Raw genomic sequence first — 19,317 nt, forward strand, 5'->3', positions numbered from 1 at the left:
GGAATGCAGCTCAGGCAACAAAAGAAGACCCGGCAAGGCTTCCAGCCCAGCTGATCAAATAATCCTTGTCCATCTCAAAATATGATGCCAGAAGGAGTAGGGGTTAACAGTATTTTCATCTTTGCATCTCTTCCTGGCTTTCCGTTGATCATGTAACTTAGCCGACTTTAATGAACAGAGGGTCAACACATTCAATTACCCCTTTCCCACCATCAACACTTCAATTAGCCCCTCTCCAAAATTATGGGGAATGCAGAAGGTAACTGCCCTGTTGTATATAATGAACAGGATCGTTTCTTAGTACATTAAGTTTTAATTATTCTGACCATGATTTCCAAGGCAAAATCTAAAGAAACAGAACTTTGGTCGTCTTCTGACTCAGGGTAAAGCTCGAATTGGAGCACAGTCTTAGACGAGATGTTAGGGAAAGATGCAGAGATTAATGCCATCGGAGCATTTGCACGCGAGCCAGAAATGAGGGAGCATCAAAACAGCTGCCCCACTTTCTAAATGTCATAAAAGAGTAAAATTTATAAGCTGCTGCTTTCCAAATAGTTTCCCTTTGCATTGTACACGGAGGAAGAAATGACATCTACTATGGTGTGAAATTACTGGTAAGTCAAATCAACAACAACAACAAATATAAAACAAAGGGGAAAGATGGGGAAGTGATCTGTGTGACTGGTCTTGTCCATTTTCTGTTAGAAAATATGACCTCTCAATTTGTCAAAGGTCCTAGTTTTCACAGTTGATCTTAAGCTTGGTTCTCAGCAGTTTGGAGAGCCAAAGAACAAACACATTTTCTGGTTCACTGGAATCATTTTCACATGTTCACTGATTCAAACATTCTTTTGCTCACATAACAAACAGCTGCATCCCACATTAGCCTAGCCAGTGACAGTCGCCCATCTCGGCAATAACTGTTTGATTGCAAACTTGACCCCTTCTTCGTCTCGGTCTGAGCAAGACATTTTTAAACAGCCACTCCGTTCCAATCCTCCTTTGCAAAGAATTACATCTGATAACAAAGGACGTCTCTGCCACTCATTGTAAGCCTTCTTCTGGAGATCTGTTCTAAGAGGCTCTCTGTAAAAAGGTTTTTTATGATGAATTCAGAACTACTATCATGTTAAGAGCAGCGATTTATAAAGAAGAATTCATTGGTTAAGATCTGAAAAAATAGTTTCTCAGGCCCTACTGACCCAGTTTTCAACAAAAAAAGAATCAAGTGATGCAAATTAAGTTTTAAGACATTGTTATGCAGTCTGAGAAATTTGTAAAACCGTGTTTTTGCAGTTATTTCTAAATAGAAGCCTTAATAAGTACTTCTTTCTTTACTTAAGGGCTTAAAGATTTTTTTTTCTCCCCTTCACCTTGCAGGTTTCTCTCTAACAGGTAATAATAAAATACCTATTGTGTCAAGATTTTTATTTAAATGCTTATTTTAATCACACTTTATACAAGTCAGACTTGTTGAAATAAGAGGGAAGACTAACCCGATTTGGTTAAGGGTCCTAATCCCAGGAAAACCTGAATGGCCCAGGCGTGCGGCTGATTTGGGCTGCATATTGGTATGCCATCAATTTTCCTACTTAGAAAATTATGGAAGTGTCTAATTTGAATATGAAGAAAACAAAGAAGTCAACCAGAAATGAAAGAATCAGTATTCACAATTGTACGATACATCAATGAGGGAAATAAAAGTGAGAAGATAACCACAATTCAAGTATAATTCTCCTTTGAGTCCCAAGCCCGGTTGGTTCTTTTAGGCAAAAGGGGCTTTTTTCAACAGAGTATTTAGAGATATGGAAACAACAGAGATAGGAATAGCATGAGGCTATCACTTGGCCAGAAGGTGAGAAAAACACGGTAAACACGTCATTAATAGAGCCGAACATTTGGTGTCAGAATATTCTGCTGAGACCTTTTCATTTCAGCAGGGCTGGGAGAGGGAGGAAAATCTGTCAGTGTTAACTCCACGTCACTCCAAAAACTTAGGAAAGCCAGTATGCGCTCTGCTTTCTGCCCCAGAAAGGTCCCAAATCCCCCAAACCGTGAGATGACACTCCGCAGGGAGAGGGGACCTCCTCACAGGAGGCCAGAAGTAATCCCTCCGACAGTAGGACACCTGGCACTTTGCTGCCTTCGTGCACAAAGATCCATCTCAGAATCCCCGCCGTCAGGCGGTGACACTGGAAAACCCTTCCCTTGCAAGTTCTGGGCGGTGGTCACTCCAGGCAGTGTGGCCTAGCCCTCCGTGGTGCTGGAGTTCCTCATTAAACTCTTCCAGAGCGTCTCACTGAAGTGAACTGCAAACAAGGCTAGGACTCCAGGTGGAGACAGTGCGTTTCATGGGTGTTGAAGCAGCGGCATTAAGTGCTATCGGAATCTTTGGAATGTGCAGTGCAGATTTATGTGTCTTAACAATTCTTTACTGGTTTGTAATAAGCCACCAGACTCACACTTTAATACTAAGTTTGTCCTAGAAAAAGGGTACACTGAAGCATGACAATGACAACACAACTAAGCTGGCATCTACTTAATAAGTGTAGTGGTGAATTGCCTCTAATACTGAAATATTTATCGAAACTGAGAAGGGAAAAAAAAGGGGGGAAAAACTTTTTTAAAATTACCCTCAACAGTGTGCTGCTACATCTTTAACAGTGGGCAATGCAGTGCCTTGAGGTGCCTCAAACTGTCTTTCATTTTCTAGACTTAATGGCTGATTGCAGAAATCAATGTTGCCATTAGTAACAGGGTATTTGTTATGGCATGATTTCCTCTGTTGTTAGGCTGCAGAATGATTACAGTATTAGCGAGATGCTTTCTTTATAAAGGGCTAGAGATATAACTTTCAATTTACTGTCCATTAGTAAGGGGCTTTGGATATATGGATGAAGGCAACAAGCTTACCTGCTGTTAGGTAGTGATTTTAATTTAGCTGTCTTAGGCTAGTGAGTTTTTTTTTCTTTCTTTCTTTTTTTTTTTTTTTTTTTTTTTTTTTCTCAAACTGGGCCAGGAAGCTTCAGCATTTCACAGACATTTTGATGACAGATTTTCTGCTTTGCTATTTTAGACCCCAAAGCTGTATCGCCCGTGTAACACAGTACAATTTAAGACATGAAGTCGCGCATCTGTGTTTCAAACCTCTGTGCTTCTCCAAACCATCGGAGGAGAATGGTGTGGTTCTTCAGGTTAGAGGGCACCTGACAGATGAGCCAAGCTGTACTTTTGAAAGGGGGCCGGAGACAGGTTTGGTCTAGGGAGAGGCAGTGAGGGGCCCAAATGACAGAATTATTATGGGCATGTACTTAGGGGGAGAGACGGTGAGGGTCTGAACTTACACATTCACATCCACGGATGGAGCCGAACAGCAGCTCCCGGGTTCCAGGGGTGATGGTGGACGGGGGTCAGGGCATGAAATGGGGCCAGGTAATCACAGGGGAGGGGAGGCTATCCCAGCTGGCAAACATAACAACTGGCCATCTCCACCACACGGGAGGAGGATCAGCTTACTTTCCTGGTGGCCAGTTTTCAAGGGAAGGTCAAAGAGTTGCAAAGATCGCCTTCCCTTGAGGCAGGGCAGACAGGCAAGGTCCACATACAGCACGACGCCACGGTGAACTCAGAGCTGACGCTGAAGGGCCGCGAGGACCCTCCCCCACCGGAGGGCCCCTGCGCCGGCCGCTGCTCCCCCATCTCCCCTGGCAACCTACCTGAGGAGGACGGCGAGGAGGGGTGTGGGCTGTCCTCCTGGGCGCTCCCGGTCTGCGAGAGCCCGCCTCCGACCCCGCTCTCCTCGGTGACGTTGGAGGAGCCGGGCGTGGTGGAGCGGCTCACCGACTGGGACTCCTGGTCACTGCCCGAGCCGCGCCGCTCCTCGGGGCCCCCGTGCAGCCCGTCCTCGTCGCCCTTGCGGTCCCGCTTGTGGACGCGGGAGTGCACGACCACCTGGTGGTAGGTGCGGAACACTCGGCCGCAGTCCGGGCACTCGGTGGGCTTCTCCTTCAGACTCCCGGGACCCTGCAGGTTGTACTCGAGAGCCTGGTGCAGCCCATGTGACAAAAAATCCCGACTGCCTTCCAAAGGGTCGAGCGCATTTGGCAGGTCTCTCGGATTGCCCGCTTTAACGCTGTGAACCAAGTCAGCAGGCATTTTCTGCTTGGAGCCATCCGCTCCCACTAACACGTACTCCCGCTTCTCCTTATCAAACAGAACTCCGGCGTTTGCCAAAGTGTCTTCGTGGTTGCGCTGTAGCTGGTGCTCTTTAGACAGGAAGCCATGCTCCATGGCCATGCCCCTGGCCATGAGCTGCCAAGCCTGGTAGCTGTTCACGGGGTCCATCTCGGCAGCTTTCGCAGCTGCCTGCAACCGCTCGATGCAGCTGGATTTCAACGGTGGCACAAGGTTGAGGCATCCCAGGAGGGAGTGCTTGTCGCCCTCGGGGACGCCGTGGGCCATGCTGGAGATGGGGGTCAGCAGCTTGCCCACAACCTCCTTCTCCTTCACGGGCATCTCGCCTTTGCCGTAGAGCTGGCTGGGCTCGCTCAGGCTGGCTTTGTCGGCGGCCATGAAGCCGCTCTGCAGGCAGGAGAGGTACCTGGAGTACAGGTTGGCGTGGGCCTCTTGGGACATGCCGCCCATGGGCACAGGCACCTCGGCGTCGCTAGGGGACTTGTTCTTCACTGACAGCTTGTTGAGGTGGACCTTCATGTGGTTCTTCAGGAACCAGGGCTCTTTGAAGCGCCGGCCGCAGATCTGGCAGCAGTGCTCGAAGGAGTCTTTGTGCTTCCGCATGTGGCCCTTCAGGAACCACGCCTGGCTGAACACCTGTCCGCAAACCTCACAGCGGAACTCGTTGGCCGACTGCTCCCCCCCGCCGTTGGGGCCCTGGCCCTGGGCCGACTCAGCCGTGATGTGGGCCTTCTCCACGTGGCTGATGAGCTCCTCCTCTTGCGAGGCGGCGAAGTCGCACAGCGTGCACTTGTAGGGCTTGTGTAGGATGCGGATGTGGCGGTCCAGTTCCTCCCTCTTCTTGAACTTGCCCTTGCAGAAGGTGCAGCGGAAGCCAGCAGCGGGGGTCGCCGAGTCCTCCTGCACACTGGCCGGCTTGGGCGAGGGCACCGGGTTGGCCACGTCGGGCACGCTGTGGTTGGTGGGCAGGGCCAGGTTGCAGGCGGCCAGCGGGGTCTGCTGGGCGTGCGGCAGGGGCTTCAAGTCCGGCCGGGGCTGCAGCAGGCTGCTCTTCATCTGCTTGTCCCGCAGGATGGCCCTCTCCTCCAGCTCGTGCAGCAGGCGGTTCTCCTCGCGCACCCGCCCGCGCCCCTTCCCCAGGTTGCCCAGCTTGTGGGTCCGCAGGTGAATCTTGAGGTTCCCTTTCTGTGCCGCCCGGTGGTCGCAGTACGGGCACTTGAAGGGCTTCTCGCCGGTGTGAGTGCGCATGTGCAGGGAGAGGATGCTGTTGAAGCGGAAGCGCTTGCCGCACAGAGGGCACGGGTACTTGCGGTTTTTGCGGGCGTCGTCTTCGATGTCGCTCATCTGGGACATGATGCCCAGGTTCTGCCCGTTGAGGAACTGCTGCAGGTCCACCCGCCCGTTGAGGCTGGTGTCCACGTCCCGGCCCAGCTGGTTGGCCAGGAGCGCCATCTGGCTGCCCATGGGCTGGCCACTCATGGGCACGTGGGCCTTCTCGTCGAGGGGAACCGGGGTCTTCTCCTCTGGGTTGGGCCGCGGATGCAGCTCGGGGAAAGCATGGCTGAGCTGGGAGGTGATCTGGTGCAACTTCTGACTCATGGCATACTGGCCGTTGAGGACGGGGCTGCTCAGATGGGGCTCAGCTTCCGGCGCCGCCGAGGACACTCCAAGGCACAGACTGGCTTCTTCCATCCCTGAAAATAAAGAGAGAGTTCAGATCTGTGCCAGGTGCCGTGGCGCAGCGAATCAACAGCATCAGCTGGTGGGGAATTTGCATTTCATGCCTTACCTACACAGAATAATGCTAAGGAGTTATAGTCAAAAACAATAATAAAAAAATGAATTATTAAATGCCAATTATGCAATAGGGCACTGCTCCTCCAATTTGTTTTGGCGATAGATCGTCTTCCTTGTATTTTCTATTTACAGACTGCAATTATTCATTCACATTTAAATTATTAATGTTTTACCACTTTCAACACCTAATAACAAATCAAGGGTCTACGTGTTAAACTTTTCCTCCTCTCCCGCCTTGTAGCACCTGCACCTGTCGGTTCAGTTCAAAGTTTGCCATAGAGCAGAATAGCTTTAACTGCAAGACCAAACTGACTCACTTGGAACTTTTGTTTCTGGTTACTATATTCAATATGTTCGCCAGTCGGAGATGAAAGAGATTATTTTATGATTTGGCAAAAAAAAAAAAAAAAAAAATCCAACCCAGTGGCACGATATTTACTGGTACATAATAAAACAAGATAATGTTTGGGGAAAAAATAAAGTAAAGGACAGGCTTTAGAACAATAAAAGGGATTTTGCTTTAGTCAACAAAAAGTGCAGTAATATCTCATTAAGCTGATTAGTATGCTGCTTAGAAACAGTACTAGGTGCTGTAACACATGATTATAATCATAAAAATCCTTCAGTGTTTGCAAGGAAGCATTAACGAGGTATATTAAATTTTAAGGAGACTGCAAGTAGCGGCTTTGCAAACCTCAGAGATTAAGATTTAACCCTTATGTTACGAAACACTGTTATTTTGTCATCTGGTAACTGTGCCCATCAAAAGCAGTATAAATTATCTCGTGATGGAATTTTAGTGGATTGTTGAGACTGCTCAAATTTGGGTAGGGGGTAAAGACTTACACCACACAGAGCACTTTCCCTGTCCTCCAACTGGCATGATATCTGCGGCAGGGACTGTGATTGGGCTTAAAGAGATCTTTTATAGAACTAGATAAAAACCAATTAAAATCCAGGGACGATGCCATAGGAAGTCTCAACCAAGTTTGAGTGTTTTTAATAACTTTCCCAATATACAGTAATGAGTACAAATTGTACCTGCAGTATGTGTTTTGCAGAAAATTAGAACTCAAAGCTGTTTGTTAAACACTAACACTCAAAGCTGGTCTGCATAATTGGCTTTAATAGTCCTCTCTGCCCCTCTCCAGCCTGTGCAGAATGGCTGAAGCCAGGCCATTCGGGGGTGGGGTAGAGGGAACAGCTCCCTCCCCATCAGAGCATGTGGGGAGCTCAATTCTGACAGGCAATGAATCCATGCCTGGGCTCCTTCTATTTCCAGATCTGCCTTCCACTTGAAGGAGTCCAAATTTGTTTCCTGCCACTGGAACAGTTATTGCACATCCATCCCCTTTGTATCCCAATGTTTAGATGCGTTGGCCAGCCAGGTAGTCCAGGAGTACCGCTTAACCCCAGCCAGGACTGATTGCTGGGCCAAGCGATTCCTCGGGGGGACTATGGGGACAGAGCTCAACTGTGGAGGAGGCACATTCAGCCCCGGTGGGGTCTGCTGCCTGTTGGGCTTCCTGCCAGGCAGACCATGCGTGGATGGAGGGTCTCCAATGGGAGACCTGACTTCCTTGGCAAGAAGACAGAGGCTGTGAGTCTGTCTTGCAAGAGAGGAGAAGAAAAAGACATGATGTTTATTTTCAGGAGTGAGAGAAACTGCAACCATGGTGCAGGGCTGACTGTCCATGAACAACTATACACACTCACACACACATACAGGCACACGGTCACTTGCAGTAAAAGAATGTTTCCAATTTCCATCTTTTCTTTTTGTCTCTGGTGGCAGTCTACACTCAAAAAAAAAAAAAGAAAGAAACCATTTTGGAGCCTGGTCAGAAAGGAGTAATTTCTCACAGAGATTCTTACATTCGTTCAACAAACCTGCTGAGTTTCCACTGTGTGCCAGGCCCTGTCCTTGGCACTGAAGACTCACTGGTGGACAACAAGACTGTCCAGCCCCAGCACTCATGGCACCCGTTGACCAGCGGGGAGGAGCAGGCCCAGTGTGAGAAGTTGCTGGGGCAGGACTGGGGCCTGGAAGGGCCCTGTCTAGAGCTGTTTCTCCACCTTCAAGCCCCATCCAGCTGCACTGGCTCCTCTCCTGAGCAAACATGGATCATGACCCTGAAGCCACTTGGGAGTGCTCAGAATTCCACCCAAGAGCTCTGGGGAAGTTTGGAAAGTCCAAAGCCAACATGGATGGCCCCCTTCCAAAGGCTGCCCGGTTGGCCAGCTCAGAAGACATGAATCCAGGAAGATGGGCTATTTTCAGGTTACTGCTGCTGAGCTGACGCCAGCCAGTTCGGCAGGAGGGAGAGGAAGCTGAATGTGCAAAAACAGCAAGACTGCAAATCAGGTTGGATGAGCGGCATCAAGTTGAAGACCATCCCCCACCCAGTCACGCCGTGCAGGTAACAACAGCTCAACTTGTCAAATAATGAACATGGGGTATTTTCAGGTTAGGTTTGGATATGGAATTCTTTTATTATGCTCAAAAAATTTTTTTTCAGCGTCAACAAAGCTTTTTTTAACCCCCTTTAAGCCACCGGTCTTCAGGTGCCATTGTTGAAGAATGTTCAGCATGTTTGAGAATGTGCAAAGGCACAGGTGGCTCCTTCCCCCCAAGCAGGTCTCAACTCACATATCCCCTTCTCACAAAGGCCCTCCATGTCCACCTCGTCACAGAAAACTTAATCCCCGCAGCCTCTCTCTACACCATCACCTTACTTTCTTCTTCGTGGCACTTACCACTGGGGCAGTTTTCTCGTTGACCCTTTTACAGATGTGCTTTGCTTCCATGCGGGCAGGCTCATGTCTGCCTTGGTCACAGATAAAGCCTCAGGGCCTAGAGCAGAGCTGGCTCACTGTAGGTTCAGGACGTTCTAACTGAATGGATGAGTGAGTGAACAGACCCTATAAACACAGCCCATAAAAGAAGGCTAACCTGTAGTAGAACCACTTTCGCTCCAACTTCATGGGATTCAAATTCAGCTTTTGCGGAAGTCCTTGAACACCCAACAATCCGAATCTGTCAGAGTCAGATGGGTCTTGGGCTCCCACCCAGAACCTGGGGCTCCAGAAACAGCCAAGGGAGAGCCACACCCCGAAACCAGCTCTTTCACTATACGTACCCACAGTGGCCATCTGGGCTTGGACCACTTCTTTTTTTTTTTTACATCTTTATTAGAGTATAATTGCTTTACAATGGTGTGTTAGTTTCTGCTTTATAACAAAGTGAATCAGTTATACATATACATACGTTCCCATATCTCTTCCCTCTTGCGTCTCCCTCCCTCCCACCCTCCCTATCCCACCCCTCCAGGCGGTCACAAAGCACCAAGCTGATCTCCCTGTGCTGTGCGGCTGCTTCCCACTAGCTATCGATTTTACGTTTGGTCGTGTATATATGTGGGCTTGGACCACTTCTGATGGCCCGGCTGCTGGCACTAGGAGACAGAGAGCCATCAACCCCTTCAGAACTCGATCATCCATCCTGGGATCCATGGGGGAACCCAGAATTTCAGCAGAGCTAGCCAACTCACCAGGAGATGCTCTGAGGATTACGGCCCTCAGCCCCTCTAATGAGCCCCAGCAAAGCCTGTGCCGAGCCCCACAGTGAAGCAGGGCCACGCCTGGCGATCATCTCAGGAAGCGACACCCTGTGATTCCACGAGTAGGTGCCGGTGCTGCTATGGGTCAGTCATAACCAATGCCAGCTGCTAGACTCAGAGCAAGCAAGGGGAGTGTTGAGTTCTTGGAAAGAGCAAGGGGTAATTGGTGTGCTGTCCCTGGGCCAAAGCAGCCGAGGCAGGACGAGCTGGCCCCAGGCCCGGCTTGGGACTCGCAAAACCTGGGTCGGCCCCAATTTCTCCAGGCTTGACACTTAATTCCTCCGGAATTCATTTACCCCTTATCTCAGTCATTCAGTAAATGCTTGCCCGGGGCCTTCCATGTAGCTGCCCTCAAGGGCCTCTGGGTCCAAGGGGCCAGTGCAGGCAAGGCCACCAGTAACAGGGAAGCAATGAAAAGACCCCAGAGAGGCTGAATCCAAAGTTTAGAGAAAGAAGAAACCATTGCAGACGAGGTATATAGAGGGGTGTGTGTGTGTGTGTGTGTGTGTGTGTGTGTGTGTGCGTGTGCACGTGGAGTATGACCATGTTGGGGGAGGGGCAGCGATTCCCTAAGTGGAATTCCTCTAGCAAGGAATACAAATGTGTGCCCTGGGAAACTAAGGATCACTTGTCCTACTGTTAAGGGATTGGATCCAACTGCAGCCCTAAGAGCTCAGGGGCTGGGAGATGGGGCTGCCTGCGGGGGGCTCGGCGTTCTGACGGAAGGTGCCGTATTACTCCTTTTCCCCAGCCCTCCTGGAGCAAGCACGGGGAGAACGCCTTCTCTTTGGGACCACGCTGCTTCCTCACAGGCCTGCGGTGAATGTGTCTCAGTGTCCCTGGCAGGGCCACCTGCCACAGGACCCTCGCCTGTCCTGACAAAGGGGACAGGCATACGTACCCACACGCAGCACTGCCCCGAATGGTCACTAATACCTGGGAGCACTTTATCCCAAGGACCCAGCCCATCCTTCATTCCCCAGCGCTGGCTCTGGAGCCGTCACCCTGTATTCCAGCAGGTGAAGGACCCACATTAAGAAACCAGGAGCCAGCACAGGGTGGGCCATGACCCTGGGCTTAAGGCCATTGCGCAGCTGGGACCTTCTGAGGAACCTATACTATGACTCATCTAACCCTCTCACTTAGGTAGGAAAACCCTTAGCACAATCAAAAGCAAGTAAACAAACTACTAAACACCGAGAACAGCTCACTCGGCCTTCAGCTCATGGGCCCAGCCCAAAGCATAGCAGGAAGATCAATAAGCCCTGGCTGACTCATGGAAGGAACAGATGTGTACGTAATTTTCCAAACTGTGGAGAGGCAGCTGGACGTCCTCACTGAGACTGGACAGGGGACACTGTGAACTGTCAAATCTGGTGCGTCATCCCTCCAACACAGAAACACTACACCTCCCACCCTAATCCTGATCTTTCCTGAGCCTAGGGTCATGGTGGGGCACCGGGGGACTCAACCCTACTGACAATATTAGGGAAGACTCAGGCTTGGGCCTGAGTCCTGGCCGCCATGGCGTTCCTCACCGTGCAAAGGTGTGGGCCCACCTCTGAACACAGGCAGGGGCCCCAGCTGAAAGCTTCTGAAGGCTAGAGGGTTTCTCCTTGAGCTGTGCAATTTCACATTTCATGAAGAGGGTATTCTCAGCCTATGAAACCCACCATTGGATGCACATTATCAAAATATATTCTGTCTCCTCACCCCCATCACTGCAGGTACAGTGAGCCATTCAGCTGCCTTTGATGGTGCTAATGGTTATTTTGATTTTGCATTTCTGCCTTCAAGACTATTTCCTGTGATATCAATGACAAAAGTTTTCACTTAACTCTTCCAATAGAGAACCTAATTGTATCTTTCACTCAAAATGAAATTTGAAACTATCAGGACACCAGAAATGCCAGCTGCTACGAGTCTAAATAAATTTTACACAAAAAAACAGTTTCATTTTGCTAGCACAGAAAAAAAAAGTAATCTTATGAATAGCCCAAAAAATATAGATCTTGCCAGTAAGTTGCATGAAGGAGTTTTATCCTTATACCATGAAAGAGAATAGTTAGGAAATAAAATGACTTTCAAAATAACCATTTCAACTGGATTTTAAAAAATCAAATATTGTTGTCTAGCCAAGCACAACTAAATATTCCCTTTTTTTATCAACGGGGTAAAGGCGCTGCCTCAGAAAACTTGCAGGAGCCCCAAAGCCCCCAGTTGCTGTGCAAGGGGTGGGGCTTAGGTTCACAGCAAGGGCTACAAACACCACTGTGGGTTTTATCCCAAAATCATATCACAGAATGCAATTCTGGCAGTAGGTGGACCTGTTTCCTGGGGGCGCAAATGACTCTTGGCCCTTCCCTACAACCCACCTTGCTTTCTTACACTTAGGGTAAGCAGTAATTAAGACAATTCACTTAGAATACAATGGCTTCTTATTAAATACCATTTTTCCAATTGTTGTAGCTCAAACTTTTCAACCAAGGTTGTTATAAGCGTAATATGCTCCTGTTCTGAAATACAGAACACCAGACTACTGAACCTTTTCAGGGTCATTAAACAGCTGTAAACATTATTACAAAAATAAATCCGAGATTTCATGCTTACATTTTGGCCTAGAGCTTCCTATGCTGAGCAAGTACATTTTTTCATCTCTTACAATCAACGCTGGTGACATTTGGGCATCCAAACAAATTACATCACAAACATTACTGAAGTGGGCAGGATGCTGAGTGGTTTATTTACCAGATGATTAATAGATAAACAGGAGGGCAGCACAGGTGACCTGTTCCGTTTTGACTGATGTGTAGACAACGCTATGAGACAGGGCCAGAAACAGTTAAATCCTTGCTGAATTTATTAATGAAAATATGATATTCAAATAGGGCTGCAGAGTATGGCAACTGTGTAACCAGGAGAGTCAAGTTGGAGAGTATGGTCAAACACCCAACCTCCCCTTTTGGGTGGAATGTTGGCCAAAGAGTCAGGGTGGTCTCTGCCTCTAAAGGAGAGTGGAACTCAGCAGGACTGGCTTTGCACATGGTCCCCCCGAAACCCCAGGCAGCTTCCGTATTGTTGGGACAAGAGTTGGAGGACTTAAAAGAAGAAAAAAGAATAAAAAGTATCAGAAAGAGAAAGGCAAATACCCTATGCTAACACATATATATGGAATTTAAGGAAAAAAAAATGTCATGAAGAACCTAGGGGTAAGATAGGAATAAAGACACAGACCTACTAGAGAATGGACTTGAGGTTATGGGGAGGGGGAAGGGTAAGCCGTGACAAAGTGAGAGAGAGGCATGGACATATATACACTACCAAATGTAAAATAGATAGCTAGTGGGAAGCAGCCGCATAGCACAGGGAGATCAGCTCAGTGCTTTGTGACCAGCTAGAGGGATGGGATAGGGAGGGTGGGAGGGAGGGAGACGCAAGAGGGAAGAGATATGGGAACATATGTATATGTATAACTGATTCACTTTGTTATAAAGCAGAAACTAACACACCATTGTAAAGCAGTTATACTCCAATAAAGATGTAAAATAAATAAAAACAAAAATTAAAAAAAAGTTTCCTCTCTTTGAAGACTTTAGATGATTTCAAACTTCTCAAAGGCAAAGAGGTCTCTCCAACATGTTGGCTTTTGGAAAGGTTAGAGCTGGCCCAGAACTGAAGACAGACAATGAGCACATCAGATGGGAAAGGAAAACATCCACAAACAGTTCTCCTGGTCTTCTTCTCAGGGTAGAGCAGACTTCTGGTCTGAGTTCCTGGCTCACTATCTGCCCACCTCACACAAAGCCAGGCAAACAGGGGATGGAATTAGAACAACCTCATGTGGAGTAGTTGTTAAGACTGTGGACTTGTCAGGCAGTGTGAACTCTCAAAAAAAAAATAATAATAACAACAATAATAATTGTCATCATCACCATCTTCACCGCAGCCCTCAACATCATCACCACCTACATCAGCCACAGAATCCTCATCCTTATCATCTTCCTCATATTCCGCATCTTCCTCCTCCTCCTCATGGCAGCATCGTGCACCAACACTGTGCTAGGTACTTACTTCACAAGTATCATCTCATTTAGCGTCACACAACCTAGGATGGTAGGTACCATACTAGCCCAATACTAAAAATGAGGAAACTGAGCCTCAGAATATTTAAGCACCACAAGGTCACATAGCTGGGAAGCCTGACTCCAGAGCCCAAGCAGTACCCGCTGCGGGGAAGGCTGCCCCCTTGATGTCCACACCATGTTCAGTCTTGCTGGGCTGGATGCTGACAGATGCCACCTCCTTCATTTGCAAAACATGTGGAAACAAAGGAAGCTTCAGCTTATGGGAAAGCTCAAAGGAAGCCAAGGAGCCAGAGCCCTCACAACCTTGTTTATCTGGAAGTGGAAACAGACAGTACAGTCCAGAGAAAGCACCCCGGGGGCTGGCATGATGGGTTGGGTGCCGGAGGGCACTGTGGGGCTAGAAACACCATGTCTCTCAATCGCTGGTTGGGGGGAGGGTCGCAGAAACATTTAGTTATATCACCTTGTTTTCTTAACATCCATAGGGGCGGATATTTTATTCCACATGCTCCTGTCCTGTGTCAGGTGGGTTATTCCCCCAACTAGACTGGAGTAAGAGGAGAGAAGATACTGGAAGGACCACTAATGTGCATCCAATTGCCGTCTCTTCCACTGACATCTGTTTGACCTTGGGCACCTGCCTTAGCCTCAGTTTCTTTTTCTCTAAAATGGACTGGCATTAACTGTCCTACACGCTTCACAGGATTTTGAGAAGGCAAATGGGTTTCTAGGAGAGGGAACATGGCATTTAAATTACAGAGGAATATACCCTGTGCCGTAAACTTTCTCAGAAGCCGACCACAGCAGCCTTCGAGATCCAGAAAGGACCTTCAGTGGAGTAAATGCTGAGCTGAAGGACATAACCAAGGCGCAACCAAGGCACATAAAAGTGGTTAATAAAAACTCATTCATTGCCTTGCCACGGAGCGGCTGGGCCCGTGAGCCATGGCTGCTGAGCCTGCGCGTCCGGAGCCTGTGCTCCACAACGGGAGAGGCTGCAATAGTGAGAGGCCCGTGTACCGCAAAAAAAAAAAAAAAAAAAAAAAAAAAAAACCTTCATTCATTGCCAACTTTCTTGGTGAATCTGTAAAGTGGGCCTCACATCATTCAGTAACACTTTTGAATGCCTACATCTGGCAAGAAGTATGGCCGATCTAGAGATATACAAGCAAGACCAGGTCCTTGCCTTTGAAGCTGACTCAGGGAAGGGAAATAGATGGACTCAGGGAGACCACAGACCAGGCAGAATCCAGTGCTGAAACGGAGGACTCTACAACGTGCTGTGAGGCTGAGTGCGGTGACGAAGGGGTGCAGGGGAGAGAAGGGAAGGAAGACCAGTGAGGATAATGGCTGGAAAGAGCCTGGAACAAGGCAGAGACGAGGAGGAAGGGTGTGGGGGACAGAGGGGTCAGCTTGTGCAAAATGGGGACTCAACATAGAATGTTCCAGGGGAAGACGGGAGAAGGTGTGGCCGAGCACAGACTTGAATGTCAATCTGTGGAGCATGGAGTTAATATCTGGGGCAAAACAGGGGCTCAAGAAGCCCCCACCGGAGTTGTCACATAGCATGTATGCCTCACAGCGCTGCTGTAACACATGAGCAGTTTTCTAGGGAATGTGGATCAGAGGAGGTGGAGAAAAATAAAGAGTGAAAGTAAACTCCTGGACCACAAACCAAACATGTGAGGGCCTCACAAACCAAACGGGGAGGGTTCCCCATGCATGACACGAAAGAGGGTACTTAGAGTTTGGAAGAAGGCCTTGGTCTCCCCTCTTCCTCTTTGTAACAGCAAAAAGTGGAAGAAGGACCACTCCACAAATCCTGGCAGCCCACCCCAGCCTCTCCAAAGGTGGCAGCCCAAATCTACCCTCCATGCTCCTTCCTGGTGTTGCCTGCTTCAGGAAGCCTTCCTGGATTTGCTCCAGGCTGGAGGTGATCACTCAGTCCCCAGAGCTCCCATGCAGTTCCTCTGGAACTTGTTAAGACATTCGTGGTGCCTTATTGCAGGGCTATCAGAGGTCACGTTTCCTCTCCTCCTGTGCTGGGGCTTTGTGACAGCAGGCACCTTATCAGCCCCCTGTCTGTAGCTCCTGGAGGACCCAATTCTACCAAAAGCTGTCCTCTAAGCTTCTGACGATCACAATGCAGGGGAGGAAGGTGTCTCAGAGTATCACAAAAATGGACATCATTTTGTGAGCCACAGCCCAGGCCTCTCCCCCTAGAATCCAAGCCATCAAGTGGTGTTTCCATTTCTCCCAGATGGGATGATTTGGGAAGGAAATGATCCCCTAATCTGCTGTAATTGATTTATCTGAACTGTGTCCACCCCATCAGGGAAAGCAACAAAAACTATATACATAAGCTTTTAGTGACTGCCCTGCCTTTAAAATGATATCACAAAACTGAGAAAGATACCAGCAGTTGTCATGAAGTGTATTGATTATTTCTCTCTCGCTGGCTTTCTCTTTTCCTTTTTAAACAGACTTTGTCATGACAAGAAGTTAGATATTTAATCCCCTATTAACCTGCCTTGGCTCCCTGCTCAGCCTCAGCACAGAGCTGCTGCCCTAGAACAAAACAGGGGTCCTAGACCCACAGGACGCCCCGCAGAGGGCAGGGTGCTCAGCTACCGCTCACCACCCTTTCACCCCTGATTAAAGCCACTTAAGTCTGAGCCCTTCTGGACTATGATATCGTATCGAACAGTTTATTTTCATTTCACAGAAGCCTCAGATTTGATTCAGTGCAAAACTAAATATAATGTAAAATGCACATATGCAAGAGTGATCAAAGAGGGCCTGACTGAAATATTCATAGAAGCCGGCCCAGGGAGATTTGTTCACAGGGGCACCTTTCGAAGACATAAGCTCAGACACACATCATCTCCTAAGTACACACAATCATTAATGAGCAAAAAACCAGGTGCACCATTGGGGCCTCTGCTGCCTGCAACTACGGGGCTCAAGCCAATAGATGGGGCCCAGACAGGGCCTCAGTTCTTTGTGGGCTTTCGAATCCCCAGTTCAGCATCTCTAGCTCCTGTGCAGGTCACCAGGCTGGCCTGGCCTCTGCTGGGCCAGACTCCTGGGAGAGGAGGGAAGGCTGGCCCATGACCAAGGGGGCAAGAACATGTACTGGTGGGGCCGGGCTGCTGTCCCAGCAATGGGTGTCACCACCATGTGCAGATGGACTCCAGGGACAGACATGAATTCCCAACAGTTCACACCTAAGGAGGGAGCACCCTCTGCCAGCTCTTGTGCAAACCTGTCAGAACTGGGAGAGAGGACTCTCTTTTCCGGGCAAGCAGATGAGCGGCCTTGCCGCCCTCTTGTGCATCTCATTCCCTCTGTCTGGTACTCTCCCCCTGCAGTCTCCACTTGTTCCCTGTGCCCTGTCCTCTGCTGGGAGATTAAATGCCACCTCGCCCAAGAGGCCCTCCTTGATGCCCCAGGCGCAGGGCAGAACCCTTGGGTCTTGTCTCCATAGGGCTCCTCCTGGTTGACTCCTTCCCCTCACAGAGGCTTTCACACTGGGTTGGCTCTGTCTGTATACTTGACCAGAAGCTCCATGAGGGTGAGGACCATGACCATCAGCTTCATGGGGTGTCCCCAGTGCTGGCACAGAGCCAGGCACAGAGGATGCACTCAATAAATATTTGCCAAATGTATAGGAAATGAATGAATGAACGAATGAACAGACCAAGCAACAAATGCTGCAGGCCTGGTGCACAGCATCTCTCCTTGAGAAAAGAAGGGGACCCAGGGGAGAAAGAGACCACAGGCCACTCCTGGGCCACCAGGGCAGTCCACGCTCTCCACTCCTCAGGGCACAAGCCAGGTGAGAAGTTTGCTCCGTGAAGCCTTAGGTCAAATGTCACTGTCTATGCAGCCACCCCCAACCCCACCCTTCACACCGTCCATGAAGAACGAATCCCACTCCGTCCCATGGTGGATTCTCTGGGTCCCTGTCTCACCCCCACCACCCTGTCTGGGCCTCCAGGGACCCATATCTGACCCAAACCGAAGGCTTTGCACATAACATGCACCTACAGATTCTGGCTGAATGCACTCCAGGCCCCTCATCCTGCCCTCTGTAAACCCACATTCCACTGACTGATCTGCCTCTTTAGTATATTCATACCTGCTCACGCAAATCGTCATCCATCCATTCATTCATTCATCGGCATTTCCCGACTACCCACTGTATGCCAGGTACTGTGCCAGGCTCTGAAGAGAAGGCTCAGACTGTTCACCATCCAAAGGGCAGATGGACCCAAAACATCAGCCACAGAGGTTGTGATAACATCTGTGTACTGTTCACTCACAAAAGGGTCAGGGGACCAGGAGGCTTCTGAGGGCAGCGACCACATCTCCCTCGAGGCAGGACTATTGTCTGGAGGTCACTGCCACTCCTTCCCTGGGCCTCGTCCACTCTGAACCTCTGCTGACACCTCTCTCCCTGACCCCAAGATCCCATCACCCCACAGTCAGGAGTGAGGGGGCCAACTAGAGCAGAACAGAACGCCCCCTCTCGGCAACATGCACCTCACAGAGCAGCCTTCCCACGCCTAGAACAGCGCTCACACAGCAGGCCTGGCGTGTGCATGACTCCCCCAGGGCAGGGGCGCCGGCCTGCTCTCCCAGCGGGCACCTGCCGTGCAGCAGGGCTGGGCATCCCAGACAACAGCCCATCCTGCCTGTTAGGACAGGGCCTCCACCCCCTCCACTGCCTGGGACCACACCTGCATCCCAGCCCAGACAGCTCCTGAACTGGCGGGCCCTGGCCCCTCTCGGAGTCACAGCTTCCCACGTGTCAACCAAGGAGGCGGCCAGGTTGGCCACTACCCTCAGCTACTGTCTCTCCTCCTGCGTCCTAATTAACGCTGCTGTGGCCCACCTGACAGTGAAAGGACCTCCCAGCCAAGCCCTGTACCTGCACCATTCACCAATCACAGAGAACGGCTGGAGTTGAAGACGAAGCTCACACTTTCTGCTCTACCCAGAGGAACCTGTTAGAGAGCAGCCGAGTCCTGCCAAGGAAGCCAGTCTGCTGGGCAGCAGCTTGTGTACAGCAGGTACAGCTGGACCCAGCCAACCAGCTCCACTTACTGGGGGACCATGGACCCAAGCCTGAGGCCAGCCTGTGTCTACCTGCTGTCTCCTGACCCCATGGGCTATCTGTCTCCACTTAAGTACAGTAGGCAAAGATCAAACGGCACTCTTTTCCCCGTGCCACAAATCAGAGTCCAGGCCAAAGATTTCCACTGAATGGCCACTCCAGCCCCCATCCAGTCTCACTTCCCACCACTCTCCTCCACCTTCTCCTCGATTGGTTGGGGAGCACATCTCCACTCCATGAATGAGATCTGTGCATCCCTTCTCTCTTTTCACAGGCATGCTTCTAGAGGGAAGAGATGCATAGACAGTAGTAGGGTGGCAAAGCTGGAGAAACCTCAGAGATCATCTAGCTCCTGGTCCCTCAGCCTGATGTGCCCATTTTATAGATAGGTAAACTGAGGACAGAAGATAGGTGATGACCCCCCTAAAGTTACATAGCAAATTAGTAGATATGTGTCTGTATCTTACTGCCCTTCGTTACCTCCTAAACACTCAAGAAATTT

The 19,317-nt window shown here is 49.6% G+C and overlaps 1 protein-coding gene across 2 annotated transcripts in view; it reads right to left on the reverse strand.

The window, feature by feature from the left end:
* Window positions 1-19,317, reverse strand: part of ZNF536 (zinc finger protein 536) — a 307,936-nt gene that overhangs the window by 224,089 nt on the left and 64,530 nt on the right. For both annotated transcript variants that reach the window (XM_060084531.1, XM_060084532.1), the window contains exon 2: window positions 3,717-5,888. In XM_060084531.1, coding sequence (XP_059940514.1) covers window positions 3,717-5,886 — 2,170 coding nt within the window. In that variant the 5' untranslated portion in view covers window positions 5,887-5,888. The remainder of the gene's footprint in view (window positions 1-3,716; window positions 5,889-19,317) is intronic.

Source organism: Mesoplodon densirostris, chromosome 19 (assembly GCF_025265405.1).
Source record: "Mesoplodon densirostris isolate mMesDen1 chromosome 19, mMesDen1 primary haplotype, whole genome shotgun sequence".
Taxonomy (NCBI): domain Eukaryota; kingdom Metazoa; phylum Chordata; class Mammalia; order Artiodactyla; family Ziphiidae; genus Mesoplodon; species Mesoplodon densirostris.